We start from the raw sequence: 24,268 nt of genomic DNA, 5'->3' as shown, positions 1-24,268 counted from the left end.
GCTTACCAAAAATTTCACATCAACATTTTAGTTTTTATATACAAGATAAAATTTCAACATAGCACACATTGTCTATAATAGCTAATAAATTTATACTTATACCAAGTAATTTATTAAATCTAAGCACTTATCTGAGGTTTTATAGAGAAAGAGCATAAACCCAGTATTTATTAAGCAATTTCCATGTATTATTAAAGAGCTTTATACAGAGTAGCTCCTTTAATTCTCTCAACTACCAATTTACAGATCAGTAAACAAGTTTAAAGAGGTTAACTAAGTTGCTTACATTCAGTGAGCTAGGAAGTGCTGAAGCTTTAGACAGTTTGACACTAAAGCTCATAATCTAATTTTTTAAAAGTAAACTCTGTTGTGTGTGGGGCTCACACTCACAGCCCTGAGATCAAGCGTGTTCTATCAACTGAACTAGCCAAGCACCCCCCAAAGCTCGTATTCTCAAGTCTTAGGATGATATTTTGGTTTAAAGGATCCAGAAAAATAGACAAACAGGATAATGAGAATTACTTCTGATCTTTTAAAGTTTTTTTAACATTTACTCACCAAATTTTCAATCAGAGAGTCCTTTTCAGCCAGTTGGCTTTGTAAACGTTCCTGATTACTTTTTAATTCTTCTATCTCTTCTCGTAACCTACCAACTTCTTCTGGTTGAATGCCATTCATCTGAGTCGCGTCACTATAAGAACCTTGATGTGGATTATCTTTTCCTATTAAGACAGGAATAAAGTTTGAAAAGCCAGCATGAAACTTAAGTTTTTCATTTCTTGAATATAGAGATTTTAATATAAAAATATAAAATGTCCTTAACTGAATCACTTTGGCAGCACTTTTGTAATAAGCACATTTCATTTTTGCAAAACAGCATACTGATAAAAATAGCAAAATATGATATTTTTAGGTTTCTGAGAAGAAATACAGCATAGTCTTATTAAGACTAAACTGCATGGTTTGGTGATCTACAATTAAGGATTATAGAAGCTTCAATTCCAAATTAGGTCAATTAATATTCGAGAAAACAAAANAAGCCACGAATCGCGAGATCATGACCTAAGCGAAAGTCGGATGCTTAACCGACTAAGCCACCCAGGCGCCCCAACAAAATCCCTTTTAAAATCTTTACAAAAGTATAGTGTTCTATATGGACTACAATAACTGACAAATTATTGTTATAAATAAAGGAAGTCAAAGAGCTAATTTTTTCTGAAAATTTTAGTCACCTTTATATAAATAAAACAAACTGTATTTCTAATAACTATCATTCCAATCATAAGCACTACTGGATGATACTATTTATAAGCATTTGACTTACCTTGTGCCAGGCACTGAACTAGAATTTTATATACTGTTTCATCTGATTCTCAGAGGACAGAGATGCTATTATCATTCCATTTTGCAGATGAGGAAACAGAAAGGTTAGAGCAGTCATTCTCAACTGGCTATACATCAGAATCACCCAGGAAGCTTGTAATAATTATTAATGCTTGGCTCCAACCCCAACTAATTAAATCAGATGCTTGAGTGAGGTCTGAGTATTGGTGGTATTAAAAAAGGAAAAAAAGATCTCAGGATATTCTAATGCACAGCCAAGGCTGAGAATCACTGGAAAAAATACTGAAATAGGTAGCAAGAAACTTGTACTATAAGCTCTGATTTACACATTTGTTACACTGATTAAGGTCAGAGAAAGACTAGTCCACAAGAATAATCTGTTAAAGTCAGTCCAGCTTTGGGGGGCACTATAATAGTCACAGCCAGTTATACCTACCTAGCTGTACTTTAAGAAGATTATACTGATCTTTGTGTTGCTGTATCTGAGATACTTGCTGTGTGACTGCTGTCTGAAGCTGTTCGTTTTGACATTTTAACGTAGAAATTTGCTGCTTTAATTCCTCAAGTTGCAGATCCTGTGAAACAAAACATAATTCGAGAGTTTAAATTCATACTAATTAGCCTTAAGAAGATGAGCAAACTCACAGATAGGAAGAATAAATATAGTTAAGATGTCATTACTACCCAAAGCACTCTACACGTTCAATGCAATTCCAATCAAAATTGCACCAGCATACTTCTCAAAACTNTGGTTTATCTATACCATGGAATACTACATGGCAATGAGAAACAATGAAATCTGGCCATGTGTAGCAACACGGATGGACCTTGAGGGTGTTATGCTGAGCGAAATAAGTCAGGCAGAGAAGGACAAATATCATATGTTTGCACGTATAGGAGGATTAGGAGGAACTTAACTGAGGAACAAGGGGGAGAAGAAGGGGCGAACTGGTGGGGGAAAGGGGGAGAGGCAAACCATGAGCGACTCTTGAATGCTGACAAAAACTGAGGACTGATGGATGTGGGGGGGAGGGAAGGATGGGCATGGAGGAGGGCACTCGTGTGGATGAGCACTGGGTGTTATGTGGAAACTAATTTGACAATAAACTATTTGTAAAAAAAAAAAAAAAAAGATGAGCAAACTAAAAATCTGAAGATTATTTTGAATCATGATGTTAAAGTACTCAACAATTTCAGAATCACTCAACCATTAAGCAATAATACATTAATGTATGCACAAAGGTCAAGTAACATGTAGCAGAACTGTAAAATTTCCAGTAAGGTCCCATTAATATAAGCACTATAGCACAGCCTACAATCTCACTGCAATTACTGGGGTGGGAAATGGTCAATTTTAAAAACTCCATTTTATGGTCCATCAAATCATTTAGGAAATTCATACTAAACTATTTAAGAAACTTAGTATATGTATGTATACATGCATCTATATTACTTTTAACATAAGAGATAATTTCTAGAACAGAACATTTAGAACACCACTCCCCAGAAAAAGAACTTCCAACTCTTAACACCCTAATATAACTAGTTGGTTAGGATCTATTTCTTTATTTTCTTTTAATTTTTTCTAATCAGTGTTTTAAACTTGTCATACTCAGTCCATATGTCATTTTGTAGCCTTTACTTACTATTCAACTCTAAGTTCCCTATATTACTAGTTTTTTGCAATCATAACTTTTAATGTTTACTCAATATGAGTAGATGCAATATAATTTATATTCAAAAGCAACACCGAGGATGCTTTCCATTTTTCTAAATAGTAAATATCATTACAATAAATTTCATGGTAATATTTTCATTTCCCTGTATTCTGAAGAATTTCCTTAGGATAGATTCTCAAATGTCATTAGGTTTATATAAATATTTTATAGCTCTTAATGCTTATTGCCTAATTGTCACATGGCATTTTAAATGAGAATATTTAAAATTAACATTTCTAAAGCAGAGTCATTATAGTAATTGTGTCAAATCACTCTTTTCTTCTTCTAAATTAACCATATTTATCAGCCGCCAAGTGTAGGCTGTAACATCACATTCCAAGTGTTTATTTTCCATTGCTTTAAAGATATTACATCTTACCATCTGGAAGTGACTCCATATTTGTACTACAATATAGCTGAAAAATCCTAATAACCATGGGTGAGTTAATGATTTAAGTTTGAATCATCCAAAGATGATTCTAACTTACGACTACTTACAAACTGAAAAGCTCAGACTGAGTGCTAAATATACCACTATATTTTTGTTCTTTCTCAGAATCCCAATCTTAACAATATAGACTGTGGGGAAGAACACATAAGCGGTTCTCAGTTCTAGTTTAGAGGGCTCTGCCCAAGCTTGCACTTGTCACAGGGGCTTCAAGCTGTGCATAATCAGCAGGCAGTGGAGGGCGGTGCAGGGAAGAGGGGCAACCGGCTTCACTGCACTGCCACCAGTATACTGTTTTTAATGACCCTGGCATCTTAATAACATCAGTAATCTCATCCTCCAGGTAATACTGCAGCACTGGGTAGGATTCCAGTCAAGGTATATGCCATGATGAGGAATTAAGTGAGAGAAATAAACAAGAAACACACTCTGAAGAAATGCAGTAGAAAGTTGAAGGTGCTCAACATAATGCAGCTGTGGAGGCTCTCTGGTGTCCTGCAGAGAAAATGTCAGTTGATGATTCTGAGAAGGTAGTTTCGACTTTCATCATCATGCTCCACTCTAAATCAGCTCCCTCTATTGTTCTCAACATCATCTATTCAGACAGGCAGGACAGAGCTCTAAGGATTATATCTGACCCTTTTCGCTCCCTACACCCACATTCAGTCATTACCAAGTCCTGCCAGTTTCATCTGCTTTTGTCTCCACATTTCTCAGGCCTGTCCCCTGTACACCACAGAGCATGAGTTTTAAAGTCCCAGTAATAACACATGTTTTTGAATTCTGTTCCACCAATCACTGAGTGACCCTGGACAAATTTAAATTCTCTGTCAGATTCCTCATTTATTCTTAAATGAAGATATTAATTACTTTGTAGGGATGCCATGAAAATGAAGCGAAAGTATTTACAAAGTGTTTTGTGAGCATCCAGAACACAACAAAAAAACAACAGGCATTATCATCACTGCCACCACCAGTGCCTCGATTTCCTCCCCTAACCTCCCACACCACCTCCCTCCAACTTTGCCTTTCAAGTTTCTACTTGGTGCAGCCACCAAGTGCTGCAAGGATAACATGTCCTGCCCCTCTTCCCTATCTCTCCTGTTGCCCAGCTTATCCCTAGTTATGCTTTTAAGACTCACGTTCAGTTTTCTCCAAGCCCCTGCTCTTACCTCGCTAAATCAGGCGCCTCTCAGCGCTGCCACATATCTTCGATTATCTGTTATCACTAGACTTAATATGTTATGTGTGTCACAAAAACCTATTTATAATTTTTTCTCTCACCATCAGACTGTGATAGGGGAATGTACCTGATTCATGGCTTCGTCCACAACATCCTGCACAATCTTAACATGAGCTCTCAGTCTGTTGAATACTCAGATAGTTTTGAATCATTTAGGAAAATAATGAGCTCTACTTTCTGTATTTTCTTGTGTATGAAATGCCAGGAGAAACTCTTCCCCAAAATAGAAAAGTATCAGTGGTCTAGAGAGTGTTTACAATCTGTCAATACATACTTGCTCTCGGATCATGTTTTTGTAGTGAGTCACAATACTGTCATGCTGTTCTAATGTTTTCTTCACCTCTTCTTCTTTTTTATCCTCTTCACTGGACTTATAAATAGCCTTAGTTATCACACCTATAAAAGAAAGCTGATTAAAAAATTATTTAAAAAAATTTTAAATCCTTTCTTATTATTAAGACTTAATCAGTAAAAACATATGGCCTAACTGCATGACAGAGAGATATAGTCTTTCCAATCTCATTGAATGCCGGAAGTCCTTCAATGAACTACAGACCAAGAGCTAGGAAAAGGCCCCTACTTTCAGGCTTACTATATAATCTGCATGTGTCCAGAATATGCATATACACAATAATCACAGGGACTTTCTAATGAAAATCAATATAAACTTTGCCTTACCTTCAAGTTCTTTTACGAGCTTCGTAAACTCATGATCAAATATCATGTATTCCGGACTGGGAAAGTTTGGCTGGGGTTTCTGAGATGCTCTGGAATACAACTCATGTTTGCTAATAAATCCTAGTTTCTCTATGAAGTTTTCTTTGCCAATCCTCTTCTCTATTAGTTGCTTTAGTTTCTCTCTACAGAGATAAGTACATTGAGATGCTTTAAAAAAAAAGTCATAACAAGGGAAACCTGAGTGGCTCAGTCGGTTAGGCATCTGACCCTTGATTTCAGCTCAGGTCATGATCTCACGGTTTGAGACTGAGCTCCGGGTGGCCCAGGATTCTCTCTCTGCCCATCCCTCCCATGCACACCTGTGCACACACTCTCCCTCAAAATAAATAAATAAACATTTTTTAAAAAGTCATAACAAAATACAAAAGCTTGGTCTACATTATGCTTTGGCAGAAAAAAATGTATCATCATCACTCGATGACATTAGCAGTCATTTTCCCCCAGCATCTTCCCCTCACTTACTTCATGTAGCTCTCAAGTGAGTTATCGTTGAAGTAAATGGAAATGCCCAACAGAAGGGCACATAAGCCTTGCACCAACTGCTCTTCCTCACCAAGATTTTCTGCAATTTGTCCTGTAAGCTGAAATTTTTGTTAAGGAGACTAATGGTTCAAAATCTAGAGTATTTTATTTTACAGTTTGAATTTGACATACATTTCATGTAAGAATTTCTATAACAAATTCTATGCATAGTCTAAGCAAGCAAAAACAAACAATGGTACATAGACTCACACACACACACACACACACACACACACACACACACACACACAGCATAAGCAAGCATCATTACCACCTTAACAGTATGAAAAGCTGCAACACAGCTGAAGAGAACTCAAATATTTAGAACATAGAGCTACCTTGAATGCAGAGAAGAAACAAGCATACTTACATATATCTTACCAAAACACAAAGGATACAAATGGAACATTGGCTGAATTGTGAAGAAAATGCGTTACCGCAATGGGGCAGTTGCTTAGCCAGGTACAAAGCAACATTAGTAACCCAACTCTTGTCTGTATTTTGCTTCCCTGCAATAGACAAGTTGGCAGAAATCTTACTTTATTTTTTTTAAACTTAAAGTTGCCCCAACACCCCTCTCCATTTGCATTAAAAGATCTTTAACATCTTATATAAGATGTATTAAGAATCTAGATATAAAAAACTGAAGAAGAGAATTCATTCTTGTGTCCTTTATGGGCCATACTGCCCAAAATGAACAGAGGGCAGAAATTAGAATTGATTCAGGCTCATAAACATATACCAGGTTATCTAAAATACTATTAGTGGACAAACCTGGTCTGCTAAGGAAGATGCATGATGTGGATGCTTGAAAAAATTTATCAATCCGAAAACACTTTACAGTAACAAACTTGCCAGGCAAATTTATGATGTTCCAATTAGAATTTTAGAAACAAGTTTCTGATGAAAGGACAATTTCTACTTTCTTCAAAAAACAATAAGGGAAAAATAATCTCTTGAATTATTTAGTCAAATTCCATTAGAGAATATGTTCCCTAACCAGAAATAATAAACCATGTTGCAAAGTCACTGACAACATTCCAAATAACGAGAACCACAAACATAATGAAGAAAAAGATTTATTTAAGTTAGCTAACTGCCCCAAAACACTAATTATACTGCCACCAATTATAGTTAAACAATACTGAAAACTAGCACATTCATCAAAATGACAGTTTCCTAAATTTTAATACAACACACTTAGGGGTGCCTGGGTGGCTCATTCGGTTAAGCATCCGACTTCAGCTCAGGTCATGATCTCAAGGTTCGTGGGTTCGAGCCCTGCGTTGGGTTCTGTGCTGACACCTCCGAGCCTGGGGCCTGCTTCAGATTCTGTACCTCTGTCTCTCTCTCTGACCCTCCCCTGCTCACACTGTCTGTCTCGCTCTCTCAGAAATAAATAAAATATTTTTTAAAAACCACATTTGTATCTCCTATGTGGGGTAGTCTCCCAGCTTATAATATTGCCACTGCCCATATTACATTATGTAACCTATATTTTTGTTTAAGAAAAAAAAAACTTGTTTGCAACAAATAAGTGGAAAGTAGCACAGTAATGCATTACTTTGAGATAGTATCAGAAAATATCCAAAATGCAATTATTCAGAGCTAGGCAAAGAATGGATTTAAAGTAACCATCATTATGTTTCGAAAAAGCATTCAGACTATTCCAATTTCATGAACCTTGATGTCAATACCCTTGGACTTTTTATAATCTATTTTCAAGTATATTTAATATTTAATTAAGCAAATTCAAACTAGACTTCTTCAAAATGATCTGTCAAATAAGCATTAATTAGCATGAATTTGGTTATTATATGATGCATTATTTCACTTTTTCCTTGCCTCTATATCATTACCATGTCCATGATATATCTTCATGTTATCCGAGTAAATTTAAAGATTAAAAAATATACAGTTATTCTCAATTGACTATGTGCCACTGAGAACTTTCAACTAATTACTCAAGTAAATAAATGAAACTATTTCATTAACTGCCAAGTATATATAAAAATTTATTATTATTTGGAATATCATTTGCATGTACCAAAAATACCTACATTGTATATATAAGGGCATCCTATCAAATCACTGGCCTGTATCTGAATAAGCAAAAATGGAACTAGATTCAAATGCAGATCTTCTAAAAGTATACCTTTTGGGGTCAAACTTAAGGATAAGAACAGCAAAGTTAAACAGAACTAGTCAGAATCTGTTAGAAGATAGAATCGAACACCCCACTTAAACTATGGCAATAAAAGAAGATAAAGTATTCAGGAATGGGCCTAACCAAAACTATACAAAACCTAAAGGAGGAAAATTTAAAAACACTTCTAAAGAGCACAAAAGTAGATATAAATCAATAGGAAGACACCATGTCTTTAGACAGAAAAACTCAAGATCATGAAGATATTAATGCTATATAACATTTATTATTATAATAAATAACATTTATTAAATTAATGTAATCTAAACAAAAATAACACAAGGTTTTCCTCTCCACAGAACTAAAAAAAATCTGGTTCTCAAGTTCATATGGAGAAATAAGCAGGCAAGAATAACTAGAGAAACTGGAAAAAAAATGAAAAAGAGCAACGATGAGATAGTAGTTCATAAACAGACAGGAATCAGGGATAGAATTCAATGTCCCGAGATGATCTATCTATGAATGGGAATCTAGTATATGAAAAAGACAGCATAGAGGCATTAGTGGAATGCAGGAGAACTTACAAAATGTTGGGACAACCAGGCAGCTATCTGAAACAAGATCAGAGGATCCATAACTCACACCGTTTATCAAGCAAAATGGAACAAAGATGTAAATGCAAAAAATGAAACCAGAAAGTGTGAGATGGAAATATGGCCAAGTCTGTTAAAATCTTTAAGTGGGGAAGGCCTTTCTAAAAAGTATGATATAAGGTCTCCTAAAAAAAAAATCCAAAACAAAACACCAAGGTCAAAAGACAAGTAATATATCAGGAAAAATGTATTTGTAATTTATCATAGATAAAGGTTGGATTACTTAATATAAAATTAGAAATTATTTAACCCAATACAAAAATGGGCAGATGATATGAAATATATGAAATGAGAACTCAGAGGAAAACTTTAAATGGTGTATAAACATACAGAAAGCTATTCAACCTTTTAGAAAGAGAAATGCGAATTAAAACTTGCTAAGATAATATTTTTCCTCTCTCAACTGAGTGGCAAAAATATAAGTCTGTTATTACACTATTGGTGAGGCTGTGGGGAAAGAGATAATCTAGCCCAAAGCAATCTTATTTCACACTTTGCTAGTGGTTCAAAATGGTATCAGGTAGGAAAAACCAAGGGAAAAAACAGTGGATATGCATAAAAAACCACCTAAAGACAACAGAAGAAATAAATAAGAGGCAGGGACCCAGGACAGGGGTGGGGCCATGACTTCCTACTGAATACTTTTTATATTATTTGATTTATAAATCATGTATATGCAAATGTATGTACTTTAATATACATATACGTATATGTACACACACACATTTTTAGAGGACTAAATTTAATTCTGAATTTTTTTTTTAATGTTTTATTTATTTCTAGGAGAGAGAGAGAGACAGAGAAAGAGACAGACAGACAGTGTGAGCAGGGAAGGGTCAGAGAGAGAGGGAGTCACAGACTCTGAAACAGGCTCCAGGCTCTGAGCTGGCAGTCAGCACAGAGCCCGACGTGGGGCTCGAACCCACGAACCGCGAGATCATGACCTAAGTGAAAGTCGGACGCTTAACCGACTAAGGAACCCAGGCGCCCCGGACTAAATTTAATTCTAAAAGCAACAATGTGGTGTCCTTGAAAACATCTGATTGAGAATTAGAAGAATCAAATCTTCTATTGTCCTACCTTGTAAAAGTTCAACATGCTACATGGACCCCAATTCCCTCATTTAGTTAACCAAGGCCTTTGGACTAAATAATCTCAAACACAGATGTGAAAAGGACAGGCTCTGAATACCAGGATTTGTATCTAGGTTCTAAAATTCAACAGCATGAAACTTTATCATCATCTTTCAGTAGCAGTAATAGTTAATACCCACTTCATAGAGTAGTGGAGTGGACTCAATGGGTTAATACACATTAAGAATTCAGAACAGCACATGGTAGACAAGAAGTGCTCTGTGAGTGCTGTCAACTATGAACCATCCCTTCTAGTTATGCAATTCTATGCTCTCTACCTGCTAGTATATTAAGAGGATAATAATGCTCCAAATTTAAAATAGACGGCACAATAAAGTTTGAACTGGGAAAAGGAAAAAACAGTAAAACTGCTAGGATAAAAATTCTTTTAAACCTCAGTGAAATACAAGTGGTGCTTGCTTTCTTGCTAGGTTAATAGAAACCTATGCATATTGGAAACATGCAAAGTGTGCTCGCTTTGGCAGCACATATACTAAAAATTGGAAACATGCAAAGTGAGGATTGTGTAATAACACTTTTTTGTGTAGACTATATTATTCTGATGTTCATCAAACCATGATTTATAATAAAGAAAATGGAAGATAACTAAGTATACAAAAGTAAGGAGATGGCTAACTATGCAATCATACAGAGTGATGTTTATTTAGTGTTTAACAAATGAAAGATATTTGTAAGAAAAGATGCAGAATACAAAATGGAATCTCATGTATGATCACTCCTATGTAAATGAAGAGTATAAACGAAAAAAGGCTGAAATGTAACCAACAGTTACTTTTGGGTGGTAGAAGTCCCACTTTCTACTTTTTAATTTCTCTAAATTTTCCAAAATGAAAAGAAAATAAACTATTAATGAGTGCAAAAATGACACAGTATTTGTCCAGTATACAATCACAAGATGTTAAGTAAGATCAATCCAACAAAATCCTGATTAAGCTACTCTATCATCCAAAAAATAAAATTAGAAATTAGACCTTAAAGGCCATCAAAACATTCTATGCCACTGCACTCTGATCTTCTGATGGATTCCTTATAAGATAAATACAGAATAGCTAAAGACAAACACACACACACCCACACACACACACCCCAAAAGGCCACATTCGACTTTTTTTTACAAATAGTTTATTGTCAAATTAGTTTCCACATAACACTCAGTGCTCATCCCCACAAGTGTCCTCCTCCATGCCCATCCCCCCCTCCCCCCCACATCCATCAGTCCTCAGTTTTTGTCAGCATTCAAGAGTCTCTCATGGTTTGCCTCTCTCCCTTTCCCCCACCATTTCCGCCCTTCTTCTCCCCCTTGTTCCTCCGTCAAGTTCCTCCTAATCCTCCTATACGTGCAAACATATGATATTTGTCCTTCTCTGCCTGACTTATTTCGCTCAGCATAACACCCTCAAGGTCCATCCATGTTGCTACACATGGCCAGATTTCATTGTTTCTCATTGCCATGTAGTATTCCATGGTATAGATAAACCACATCTTCTTGATCCATTCATCTGTTGATGGACACTTAGGCTCTTTCCATGTTTTAGCTATTGTGGAGAGTGCTGCTATGAACCACATTCGACTTTCTATAAGTTTCACAAAACTATTCATTTTGTTTATGTTTATATTTGTTTGTGATTGTTTACAGGCTCAAGTCAAGAAAAAGTACATAGCTCTTCTCAGCACCCCAGAATGTATGAACCACTGAGATGTGGAAAAACAAATGGATGCTGAAATTATTTTTCAGCACATTCTGACTGTTTAGTTACTAGAAATCACAGATTTTACAGGATGGAATGGAACCACAAACCAAGTAAATGAAGCAGAATTATCTTTAAGATTGACTATTATGTTTTCCTTATTATTTTCTAAATAAAAATCCTTCTTGTTCCAACTTTGTGGATTTCAAGTTTAGTATTTTACATTGTGTATAGAAATATGAAAAGATAACATTTTAAATTTCTACTCTTCAAGTACCGAAATGAGGTTCTAGAGTATTATGATTAGATTCACTTTCTAGCAGTGGCCTCTGGCGATAGAGAATTAATAGGAAAGGGGTATGATGGAACTTTCTGAGGTTATGAATATGTTTTATATTTTGTATTTGGGTGGTGATTACAGAAGTATATTAAGTCATGAAAAATCATCAATTGAACACTTAAGGTCTGTGAATTTTACTGTGTGTAAAATTAGCACAGTAATGCATTACTTTAAGATACCTCCAAAAAATTCCCTTTTAAATGCCTGACATGTATGCGCTTAAAATACCTAGTATCAAAAATTCTGGAAGCTAAATCTGCTAAATAATATGTGTTACTAACATGTATTAAATCATGCTCAGACACAAAGATATAACTCCCAACAGCACTCTGGTTATTACAATCAATACTGTACAAATGAACATATGAATGTAAATATTAAGATACATTCCTTTTTTTGCCAAACACTCCACACACACAAAAAAAATCAAAACAAACACAAATCGCACTCCCCAAACACATCAAAAACTAACCCCCCAATAGTAACTATACCATATGAGTTATATCCAGAATAACCCATAATATTTAACTTAAAAATCTTTCAAATTACAAACTTATACTTACTACTGTACATTTTCATAATCTAAGTAATAAAAAAAATCATCACATTCTTTCATATAGTGACCAGCTAAAGACAAACTTCTTAACCCTAAATTTTACTAGGCTTTGAAATAATTTCAGGGGGAATAGAGAAGCAAGCTTAGGTGAAGAGACACACAAAAAAACACCAAAAAACCCAAACCAAGGAATTCCAGAAAGTGCAAGCATACCCGGAGGAAGCACAGGTACAGCTTCAGACTCTCATTCCCATAGCTCTTAGTAACACCACTACATGGAGACAATACCCCACGGAGAAAAATTGGAGCCACTTACAATAGAGATAAACTTGCTGACACATGAAAGTGTGAGTAGAATGTAACTTCAAACAAGCAGTTAAGAAAAATCATCAGCAAAACCCAAGACAAAGGAAAGCCCTGCTGTAAGAGGGAAATGCCTAAGCTTCAACAAGCGATACATACCCGTCTGTCGATCTTATCACCCTGTAAATTACACATCAAAAATTATTCATAAATATTACTGCTGTAGAAAAATTGAAATCCAGAAAAACCCCTCATAGATGGTCTCTCTACAACCCCACACCAATAATTTGGGACAGGACAGCTCTAATCTTTTATTATATAACAATACATATGCATTTTGGAGGAGAAAGGATCACTTTATAGCACTGTGGCTACTCAGAGGGGGAAGACACTACCATCTTGAGAATTTCTCATAATGCGTTAATCGTGCCTACAGTGTTAGAGCGAAGTCTCTGGTGGTGGTGGTCAGTTAATCACTGTACGGCTTCAGAAAAGCTGTTTTCAACTAACAGCAACACGAGAATGAGAAGTATTAAATACACATGGATATGAATATGTAGGGGTAGTTTTTTCAAATCACAAAGAAATAAGTGATAAAGATAAAACAAGCTTTAAATTTAAGTAAACAGATTTTAAACAACAAAGAGAATGTTCAATCCCCTTTTCACTAAAGTTAATTTTGAACCTTAATTTATAGCTTCCTATGGCTGGCATTGATGTCTCTTTAAAAGCTCACAATAAAACAATTCAGTGAGTGTCAAAATTAAAAATTAAGAAGGACACAGCACATTATCACAGGGTGGGAGAGAGGAAAACTCTAGGGGACAGTACAATAAGTATATTTTTACTGTAAGTGACTCTGAATGTTGATGACTATAGTTTTGCTAAAGAGTGAACCTGAACTGTTCAGGTGCATGTGTACAAATCATCCAACAGTAAGTGACATTCCTAAATACCTCAGTATCCACAGTTCAGTGAAGCTCTGTTGTTCTCATTGGGTGTCTAGAGGAATGCAAAGTTTCATTTTTCTCTATATTACTAGATACATTATATGCCTTACGGTTTTGAGGATTTGAGAGCTCTCAAACATCAAGGAGTACAATGTCTATAAGCAATGGATGGTATTCTATCTTTGTTTTCTGAAAGGAAGATCAACTGGTCTGGGAAGAGAAAGAGGGACGTACACGGCTATGAACCACTTTATTCTATTCCCTCTCATAAACAGACCCAAATTTGGCTACTGAGCAGAACGAGAAGAGCACATGCAAGAACACTGGATGATATAAAAAGGAAACAAAAAGAGAAACAAAACACCTTTCTGTTCATAAGATGTGTTTCATGAAGCCAATCTTATTATTTGGCAAAACCATTCTTGTAAGAATATGTATTGCTTTCTTCTCACACACGGTTTCTGGTTACAATGAGCTAATGAGCAGATAAGTCCATGCCTCTTTCCTGTTTCATCTCCATCTATGAAGGATATCCTTAAATATTTGTATCACTGACACAAAAACGTATAGCTGACATTTTTTCCACTCGCCACTTTACCTGTGAAAGGATGTTGGTGCACTGTTGCAATAAGGAAACTGGAGGGTTGCCGATACTTGTAGCAAGTTGAACCCGGAGCAACTGTTCTTTCTGGGTAGCATTTTCTTGCAAAGCATGGGCAAGGGCCACAGCAGCACACCAGTTTGAAAGTGAATCAGTAGAAAATAAACCTCCGCATAGTAACTGGCCAGCTGAGACTGAATTACCTGTTGCTACAAAGATGGCAGGCAGATGATGATTAAAAGTTAATTACCTTGTTTTACACCCCCCCCCCACAGTATGAAATACGATTTTAAAATTTGTTAATTAAGGGTATTAAGTTACATTTTTAAAAGTCTGCTTTCCAAAACAAAAATGAAAGATGACAAAATGACCTTGGAAGAAGAGTAGCAGAACACAGAAATATTAGAACATCTTAGGCATCAAATTGATGAGATATTCCAGAAAATTACTGTCTTACTTAAAAAGTGCATTTCTAAAGCAAATCCATATTTTAAATATTCCACTACATCCAGGGTCTTTTATTATTTACAGTATAACTTATCACTAGAAACTTGAAAGACTACTTTTCAGAACAGAAATTAGAACTAAATTATTTACCATCAATAGTGGAAGGCAGAAGCGTGGACACAATTTCTCCTTGTCCTTTTTGGTTTTTATATAAGAAACACTGGAAACAGTAGAGAACGGCACAGCGCAACACAAACGGCTGCCTTTCGTTAACCATGGACATGAGAAGTACTACGATTGCCGGTCTGTTCATTCAGAAAGAAAAGAACAAAAGAAACACTGCAACCCAAGTACACAGATCAGTGACCAGTCATTTCTGCTGACGGAAGAACCATAAGCAGAGCACCAGCGAGGTCAGAATTCCATCTCCACTTCGCAGGACAGAGAACTAACTGCAGCTCGGACAAGCGGTCGGTCTGCGTGAGGCATGGAGGAACTGCAAGGGTGATAACTGAGCCCAGATACCGAAGCTGCAAGGACCACATGGGCCACAAACTCTTTTAAAGCACCTCCAGGTTTATCTTGTCAGATAATTTCTAGTTTCAAAACATACACTCGAACTTCTTACAAGATGTGTATGTGAGATCCACTAAAAACCCAAAGTAAATTTTGACTTCCTTAGAGGAACAGCAGTATTTCCCTTTTCCTACCTTGGTGGGTTTGAAGGTGCATTTACAGAAGCGAAGTAGTCTTGGTTTACTTGGTAGCCTCGAATAACTTCTGACACAGTATTAATGGTCTATTAAGGGAGAAAAAGAAAAATTTAGAGAGAGTAAGTCAAGGAAGAAAACGTGTTTTTTAAAGAAGAAAATGTTATATCCTTCAGCATTTTTCTTTTAAAATGCCAAAATTCAGATACCAAAAAAAGCAATGACAGCATTATAATCTTGTTAACACTTTTCCAAAATAACATTTTAAAACATTAAGCATAGGCCTTCAATTAGAAATAGCACCTAAATACAAGCATTTAAAAATCTCAAAAAACTAAAATCAATAGTATTCTCTAAAAGACAGAATCCTTTTCTACAAAACAAGGGTGCTTCAAAATAAAATCAGCCAACACATTTAAAATATAACAAATTAAAATTTCAATTTAAGGATGAAGTTGAAAATACCTCCAAGAAAATAGAATAAAAAGACAAGCTAGATACACAGAAATTCCAACAATCTATTAGTGGAATTGTGGAAACAGAACATAAAAAAAGTATCTAGAAATATAAAAAACATGCTCAGGACTGAAGGACACAGGTCTATAGCTTGAAAGGGTCCAGTGAGTGCGAAAAATAATTGGGGAGGGTAAAACAAACAAAACAACAAACATCAGTAGTACTGCACATCATCAGTGTATTGCAGGAAACAAGAAAGGAAGAGAAGATCCCAAAAGTTTCTAGAGAAAAAAAGGTTACATAAAAAGGATTAAGATTAAAAATGGCTTCAGATTTCTTAATGGCAGCTCTAAAATAATGTTTTGAAAGTTGAGTGTTATGATTTCCAACTCTGAATCTATATCTAGCCAAACATTAGAGTAACTCTGAAAAGAGCAATGACGTGTAAAAGCCAAAAACAAGTTCTCTTGCCATTTACTTCTTTCAGAAAGGAAACTAAGATAATGAGCAAAAAGGTGAGGGGTAAAGACATGGAATCCTGGTAACTAAAGGATTTAAGACGAGAGAGAGGTAAAAGCAGATCCTCGGACGATGGGGAAACTCCTGGGGCTAGAGATGTGCACAGAAGTAGACCAGCCCATATTGCAGCAGGAGGATGGAAGCCTTCTAGAAAAAGAATGTCTGGGATGGGAAAGTACATGTTAAGCATATGATAGTATTAATATGAACATACAGAGAAAATCAGTAAGATGAAAAAAGAATACCACTACAACTTAGGAAAGAGAAAGAGATTTAAAAAACATACAGGGCTCTGGCTTGGCAGGGAAATGTATCTGTATAGTCATAAAATTATAAGCCCTGATTATTGATTTAAGTGCAATTTACTGGGGTGACAGGAGGAAGTAAAGGGAGAGGGTAGCAAGACTTAAGGCAAGGGAGGAGTGGAGACTGAAGATAGCTAGCTGCTCTTGTTACAAAACTTTTATTATTACCTATTCTTTTAATGTGCATATGTTAATTTAAGAAAGATTTTATGAAAGTTTAAATAAACTAAACCTTTCTTTTCTTCAAACTAACCTCTTTTTCTTAAGTCTCAAGTCTTATTTGACTAGGTCATACTGTTCTCAAAATTAAAAACATAAATCATACTGCGCACTCCTGCTGAATACAATAAATTAATGAAAGTCCTATAAGCTTGAACATTATTTATATACTATTAAACTTGAATGGTGAGTACACCTTTTGGAATTAATACTGTCATCATTCTGCTAATTATGTTTTAGTAGGATCAAAAAGAAATTTAACATATAAAAATGGTTAACTATTACTGTTTTTCCTTCAGCTGACATCTAATTCTTCTTAGGATTCCTGATTTGAACTTCCACAAGAGTAGTCTCTGCCTCCATTTGGTTTACCTCAGTCAGGATATCAGCAGGCACTCCAGTAGCCATGAGGATAGTGCAAAGTTGCTGCAGTAAGCCACACTGGAACATAGCTTTCTGACAGCTACTGGTAGCACCCGGAGGGTTGGTGGGAGATACCAGCACACGAACCAGCTGTGAAAGAAAGAAAAAGCGAAAGTTGTCTCTTTTTAAAGATTTGAAAAGTCTTGAGGCCAATTATCTGTCTGAACAAGAACGTCTATGTAAAGGATTCCCCTCAACTATTCAGCCAGATCTAGGTGTTCTTCCCTTCATGCTCTCCTGGCCAATAGTTCTGTTTTAGTACCAAGTACAGTATGCCAGTTTGTCTCCCACAGTTGGTTGTGAACTCCCAGAGTAGAAACTACCTCAGTCATTTCTGTATTCCAAGGAACAGGCCCAGTATTTATAACATGTTTTATAGCCAATAAATGAATGCATGAATGAATGAATGAATGAATGAATAAGTAAAAGGGTGGTATATTTCTTACCAAAATAAAGATGAACTACCTAATTATAAAGAAGGTCTGAAAATAGAATGGCTTGAGTTATGATAAAGTCCCCCTAAACTGGAGATACTTAAACAGAGACCAAAACTAACCACTGAAGACATGGTAGCAGATTTATGGTTAGGTAAGGGGTTGGCCTCACTGTTAATGGTAATTAAACCCTTATGGTTTTCTGATTAGTCTGAACTTCAACATGAAATCTGAGAAACATAAAAAATGTCATCCCAAACAAATGTTCAGTACAGTTACATCTTCAAAATAATTTTACATATATCTTGTATTTTAAAACAAGACTTATAAGTCTATGTGTGTATAAAATCTTGTATATTAAGATCAAATGGGATTTTATAATATTTTATTAAGAGGGTTGATTAATACATTGATGTCACTAGAGAAAAGCTTTAGGATTACATAATGGTTCAAATCTTTAAGACCTTTCCAGTTAAACCACCATGGCTTTTTTTTTTTTGTTTTTTTGTTTTTGCTTTATTCTCCTATCCTTATGTGAAAAAAATATATATTTAAAGCAAGCCAAGCTATTTATCACTTCTCCCATAAATATTTCTATATGCATCTCTGGCTAAAAAGAATTTTAAAAAACATGATCATCATGCCATTACTGTAGCTAACAAAATCAACAATAATCCTTAGTATCATCTAATAGCAGTTGGGTATCTTTACTGATGATGTAAATAAAGAAAAAGTAATTATCAATTTTTAAATGACAGAGAAGTAGGAAAAGGTAACTGAAGAAAGAGGGAATACTTATTTTAAGGATAATAACATAAGGGAAGACTTGATAACAACATTCAAATACGCAAAATACCATAAGGAGTAGACTTGTATTTTCCCAGACAGCAAATCAAGGGGAAGTCTGTAGATGGCAGATTTTGACTCTTTATATGGATTAAGTTTTTAATAGCTAGAATTACCCGGCAATGAAAAAGATTCTCTCATAAGGTAATGAGCTTTCTGAGAGTTGTCGGCAGTATCTGTCCAAAAAATATTACAAGGATATATTCCTATAGGAATAGGAGGCAGAACTAGTCATAACACTGTCATTCCAAGAAAAATTAAAGTGTTTTATGAATAAAAAATTTTTTCAAAAACATGCTTCCCCAAATTTTAATCTGTAAAATTTGAATGAATATCCTCAAACACATCAATTTCAATTTATAGAATTTTTAAGATCAATCATGATTTCAACTGCATGATTTCAACTGCAATGATATAATTCGTTAGGATGTTATCTATCCCAATAGGAGTGTTTATCCTCATTTTTGATGCATTTTCATTTGGTGCATAACACAGAACTGAAAATACAAACAACCCTAAATAAAGCTGTAAGGAAACAGCCCAGTAGTGGGCTGAAAAGCAGAAGATAATCTATGGCCTTGAAGTCATGAATATATCAACTACTCAATCTTTGAGATAAACTCAGTTTATTTTGAAGTTTACATTTACATTCTTCAAGATTTTATTTACTTTTTAAAAGTAAAAAATACTTAAAAGAACCAATTTAAGTATTGGTTTAATATACTACATATGTAAAAATAATGTATTTTTTGGTTTACACACAGCACTTGAGTCTAAATTTTTTTTTTTTTTTTGGTAAAGTAGTACTTTACTTTTTAAACACTGACCTTCTTCAAAAATAATTCTTTACATAGTACTCTAAACCATAAAGCATGAGTGGGCTCCTTCAGCAGTTTAAATTTTCACTGCTTGGCAGGATATAGATAACTTTTTGCACATCTCTAGATCCCTTTACTCTATCTAATCATGTTTTGAAAGGTATTTTTCTAGAGGAATTTCCTTTATTAAGAAAGTGGTGTTGGGCAAAATATCAAGCTTACTACTTAGGATGCTATTCCTAAGGTACAAAAAAACGTGTTGAAAAACAGTCTTGAAATGTGTCATACTGACATGTGAAAGTAGAAAGGATGAGGTGGGGAGTATAAAATAGAAATACTCTACCCATGTTCTTCTGTAAAATATTTTCCTAACAGGTTTTAGGCATATTCTATATAAGGTAACTATAATTTATTATCTAAACTGGGACACTTTAGAAGTGAAAGAGGACACTATTCATAATTACAAAATGAATACTAGCCTGGCAAAATGGGGCATCTGGTCACCCTAATTACCAATCAATCCTACCTAGGCAACTCCCAGGGCATGCAACAATACTCAGACTCTAATTGCTGGAGAAACTATCCATCTAGTTTTGAGGAAAACAACTTCAGAGATGCAGGAACAATTCAGAAATATTCAAAGACCCACAAGAATCACCAGAGAGCCAGTAAGTTGGGAAGCTGGTATGTAAACTGAAGGGTTTGGAGAGGGAATAATAAAGGAATAAGTAAAATACTTCAAGAAACTTCATATTTTCTCTGATGCAGAAATCATTTGGGATCCTATTGTCTTCACTTTTACCATTCATCACCAGCGAGCTTAAATAAAATTGCAGATGATTTGTCAGCTTAATTTATATCAGATTTAAAACAGATTATTAATCTTTGGAGGCAGGGACATTTATCATTCATTTCCTAGCAGTCAGTGCCTAGCTCTCAGTAAATGTCTACTGAATGAATTTATTTGCTGAACGTAACATTTGGTTAAAATTTATACTGAAACTTAACTGAAGAAAGTAGATTCAAAAAGTTTAAATCAACAACCTAACCTATTATTGCCTGGGTGCAAAACCCATCAGTAAACTATATGTTTGGATTTGCTTTAAAATAATCTGGCAGGGCACCTGAGTAGCACAATCAGTTAAGCATCCGACTCTTGGTTTTGGCTCAGGTCACAATCTCATGGTTCATGAGTTCAAGCCCTGTGTCAGGCTCTGTAGCACAGACACTGCTTGCGATTCTCTCTCTTCCCCCTACTCCCCACGCCTCCCCTCCCCACTCTGTCTCTCTCTCTCTCAAAATAAACTTGAAAAATAAATAAATAAATAAATAAATCCAAAAATAATCTAGCAGGGCAAGAGAAGGGAATGAAAGATGAAACAAAATTGTCAGATGTTAATATTTACTGCAGTGGAGTCATGGGTGTATGTACTAGGGGTTGGAGGGAGGGGTTAATGGATCTCTGTCTCTGAGCATAACTGCAAATCTTCATATTAAAAGGTTTTCTTTCAATCCCATCGGAAACCAACTCAATATCCTAGATTTATTAAATACAAGTGATTTTCTTTTCTTTCAAAGGAACATTGTCAGAATTCTTGTCATAGTTATACCTATCTATAGTGTACCTGTAGCATTACGTGCAGATTAGTCACTTTCTGTGCAGACCAGCCAGAATTTTCATCGCCAACATCAAACCAAGGTTTCATACGTTGAATATATGAGCCTTCTTTAAAAAAATTTTGATTGGAATTGTTGTTTTTTAACAAGTTTTGGAGCAAAATTAGGCAATCTTCCACTACTATGCCTGGGAAAAGAATGTAAAATGAAGTGTTAAGGCTGATAAAACCTGAAGGAAAATTCAATCCCCAAACACTTTTAAATAAAAGACAAATCTCCAAGCTCAGCATTTCTTCAGTACAGCAAAGCAAAAAGCCTATTCTAACTCCTGACGGTGACAGGCCACAATCTGTGTGCTCTTTCTCAGATTTCCAGTGATTTCTTGACCTCTCTGTTCAACTACCCCTCACCTCAGTAACTCAGATTTTTTCTTCAGATCCTAGATTAAACATCAAGACCTAATGACTAGGTTAGCATCGCCAGCCACATGCTTTCACAAAAGCCTGCTCATTTCATTATTATGTAGTATCTGTCTTCTCCACTAGATTATAATTCATAAAGTCAGGAATGTGAATGTCCTACCAGGATACAGTGACCTACTGTATATCCTCAGCAGAGCCAGAGACAGTATATCAGGTCTATAGATATCAGCTCACTATTAAATATTTGTTGGATGAATCAATCATACCTTATTTAGTAACTAAGTAGCACTTGACATTGTTGTCTTGATGTCTCTTCCTTGAAACTTACTCTTCCCTTGGTTTCTAAAACACTAACTACTCTCTTAATGATTGTCCTTACAGACCTCTGGCCACTCCTCAGGCTTCTTATCCTTTCTGGTTCCTATTCTCCATTTACTCCTATCCCTGCTTACAACATACTATTCTATAGGGTAGTTCCATCACACTACAGCATACACTATTTTCATGGCTCAAAGCTCATTTGCTGATCTCTACCATGTACTAGTCTAACCTAGGATGTTTCCTCCATTAAGAATGACTATTAGATGTTCACAGCTAGTAAGTTCCTCTGTGTAGTACACTCACACTTTTACTCCTAGTAGTTGAGCTCTGTGTTTATAAAAATCAGTTACTTTTTTTTTTTTTTTAATAGACTTTATTTTGGGGGCACCTGGCTGGCTCAGTCAGAAGAACCTATGACTCTTGATACTGGTTGGGGCTGTTTGAGCTTGAGCCCTACACTGAGTGTAAAGATTAAATAAATAAAACTTCAGAGGTGCCTGGATGGCTCAGTCGGTTGGGTGTCTGACCCTTGATTTTGACTTAGGTCATGATCTCACAGTTCATGCGTTCAAGGCCTGCATTGGCCTCTATGCTGACAGCATGGAGCCTGCGTGGGTTCTCTCTCTTTCCCTGCCCCTCCCCTGCTCACTTGCTTGCTCTCTCTTAGAATAAATTTAAAAACTTAAAAAAACACTTTTTACCTTAGAGCAGCTTTAGGTTTACAGAAAAACTGAACAACAAATAAAAGGAATCCCCATATACTCTCTCCCTCTCAGTTTCCCCTTTTATTAGTAGCTAGCATTAGTGTAGTACATTTGTTATGACTGGTGAATGAAAACTGACACGTTTTTAAAGCCCATGGTTCACATTAAGGTTCACTCTGTGTTGTGTGGGGTTTGGTATATTAGTTTTGACATACATATAACACCATTTATCTACCATTACAGTATCATACAAGATGGCGTCACTGCTCTAAATCTTATGATACCTATTCATTTCTCTTTTGGCAACCATTTATCTTTTTACTGTGTTTATACAGTTTTGTCTTTTGCAGATATCATACAGTTGGAATCGCAGAGTATCTAGCCTCTTCATACTGGCTTAATTCACTTAGCAATATGCATTTAAGGTTCTTTCATGTCTTTTCATGGCTTGATGACATTTTATTATTGAATAATAGTGGACTGTCTCAATATACGACAGTTTACCCATTCATCTACTGAAGGACATCTTGATGGCTTTAAGTTTTAACAGTTATAAATAAAGTCACTATAAACATGTGTGCGCAAAATATATGGATATAATTTTTCCAATCATTTGGAGAAATAACAAAGAGTGTGATTGTTGGATTATATGGTAAGAAAGTGCCAAACTGTCTTCCAAAGTGTGTCATTTTGCACTCCCCCGGCTATGAATGAGAGTGCCTGCAGTTCTAACCCTTGCCTGCTTCTGCTGTTGTCAGTGTTCTGGATTTTCACCTTTGTATAATAGGTGTATAGTGATAGCTCATTGTTTTAGTCTGCATTTCCCTAATGGCATATGATGTTGAGCATCTTTTCATATGCTATTTGCCATTTATGTATCTTCTTCGGTGATGTTTTTGCCCATTTTTTAAGTGGGTTGTTTATTTATTGTTTAGTTTTTTTGTTTTTTTTTTCCAAAATGTTTTATTTATTTCTAGCAGAGAGAGAGAGACAGCGTGAGCAGGGGAGGGTCAGAGAGAGAGGGAGTCACAGACTCTGAAACAGGCTCCAGGCTCTGAGCTGGCAGTCAGCACAGAGCCCGACGCGGGGCTCGAACCCACGAACCGCGAGATCATGACCTAAGCGAAAGTCGGACGCTTAACCGACTAAGCCACCCAGGCGCCCCTATTTATTGTTTAGTTTTAAGAGTCCTTTGAGTATCTGGGGTACAAGTCTCTTCTCAGATACAATATGTAAATATTTTCTTCCAGCCTGTGTTTATCTTTTCATTTTCTTAACAGTGTTTTGTAGACAAATTTTCAACATTAATGAAATCCCACTTATCAATTTTCTCTTTCATGGATCATGCCTTTGGCATTGTACCTAAAAGTAAATTACTTTTGTAATTTATAAATCCACCACACTATTTGCACTAGTTATTAACTATTATTCACATAACTTTAATTACAGTATGTTACAAGTGTTTTATTATTAGTTGTTGTTGATCTCTTATTGTACGTGATTAATAAATACTATCACAGGTATGTATGCATAGCAAAAAAACAGTATATATAGGATTTAGGTACTATCTGTGGTTTCAGGTATCCACTGGGCATCCTGGAATGTACTGCCTATAGACACAAG

The 24,268-nt window shown here is 35.5% G+C and overlaps 1 protein-coding gene across 2 annotated transcripts in view; it reads right to left on the bottom strand.

Moving 5' to 3' along the window:
• The window catches only part of USO1 (USO1 vesicle transport factor), an 85,219-nt gene that overhangs the window by 7,842 nt on the left and 53,109 nt on the right, over positions 1–24,268 (bottom strand). The window contains exons 9-20 of one of the 2 annotated variants that reach the window (XM_077750398.1): positions 21,207–21,385; positions 17,433–17,573; positions 15,562–15,650; positions 15,002–15,156; positions 14,402–14,613; positions 13,013–13,033; positions 6,412–6,522; positions 5,954–6,072; positions 5,432–5,613; positions 5,028–5,149; positions 1,781–1,919; positions 559–722 (exon numbers count right to left, since the gene is read on the bottom strand). In XM_077750398.1, the coding sequence (XP_077606524.1) occupies positions 559–722; positions 1,781–1,919; positions 5,028–5,149; positions 5,432–5,613; positions 5,954–6,072; positions 6,412–6,522; positions 13,013–13,033; positions 14,402–14,613; positions 15,002–15,156; positions 15,562–15,650; positions 17,433–17,573; positions 21,207–21,385 (1,634 nt within the window). The remainder of the gene's footprint in view (positions 1–558; positions 723–1,780; positions 1,920–5,027; positions 5,150–5,431; positions 5,614–5,953; positions 6,073–6,411; positions 6,523–13,012; positions 13,034–14,401; positions 14,614–15,001; positions 15,157–15,561; positions 15,651–17,432; positions 17,574–21,206; positions 21,386–24,268) is intronic. The other variant, XM_077750407.1, reaches the window with a different exon arrangement.

The sequence above is a fragment of the Crocuta crocuta genome, unplaced genomic scaffold (genome assembly GCF_008692635.1).
Source record: "Crocuta crocuta isolate KB4526 unplaced genomic scaffold, BGI_CrCroc_1.0 scaffold1, whole genome shotgun sequence".
Taxonomy (NCBI): Eukaryota; Metazoa; Chordata; class Mammalia; order Carnivora; family Hyaenidae; genus Crocuta; species Crocuta crocuta.
The sequence above is the reverse complement of the archived record's forward strand: the minus strand, read 5'-3'. Positions and strand labels throughout refer to the sequence as shown.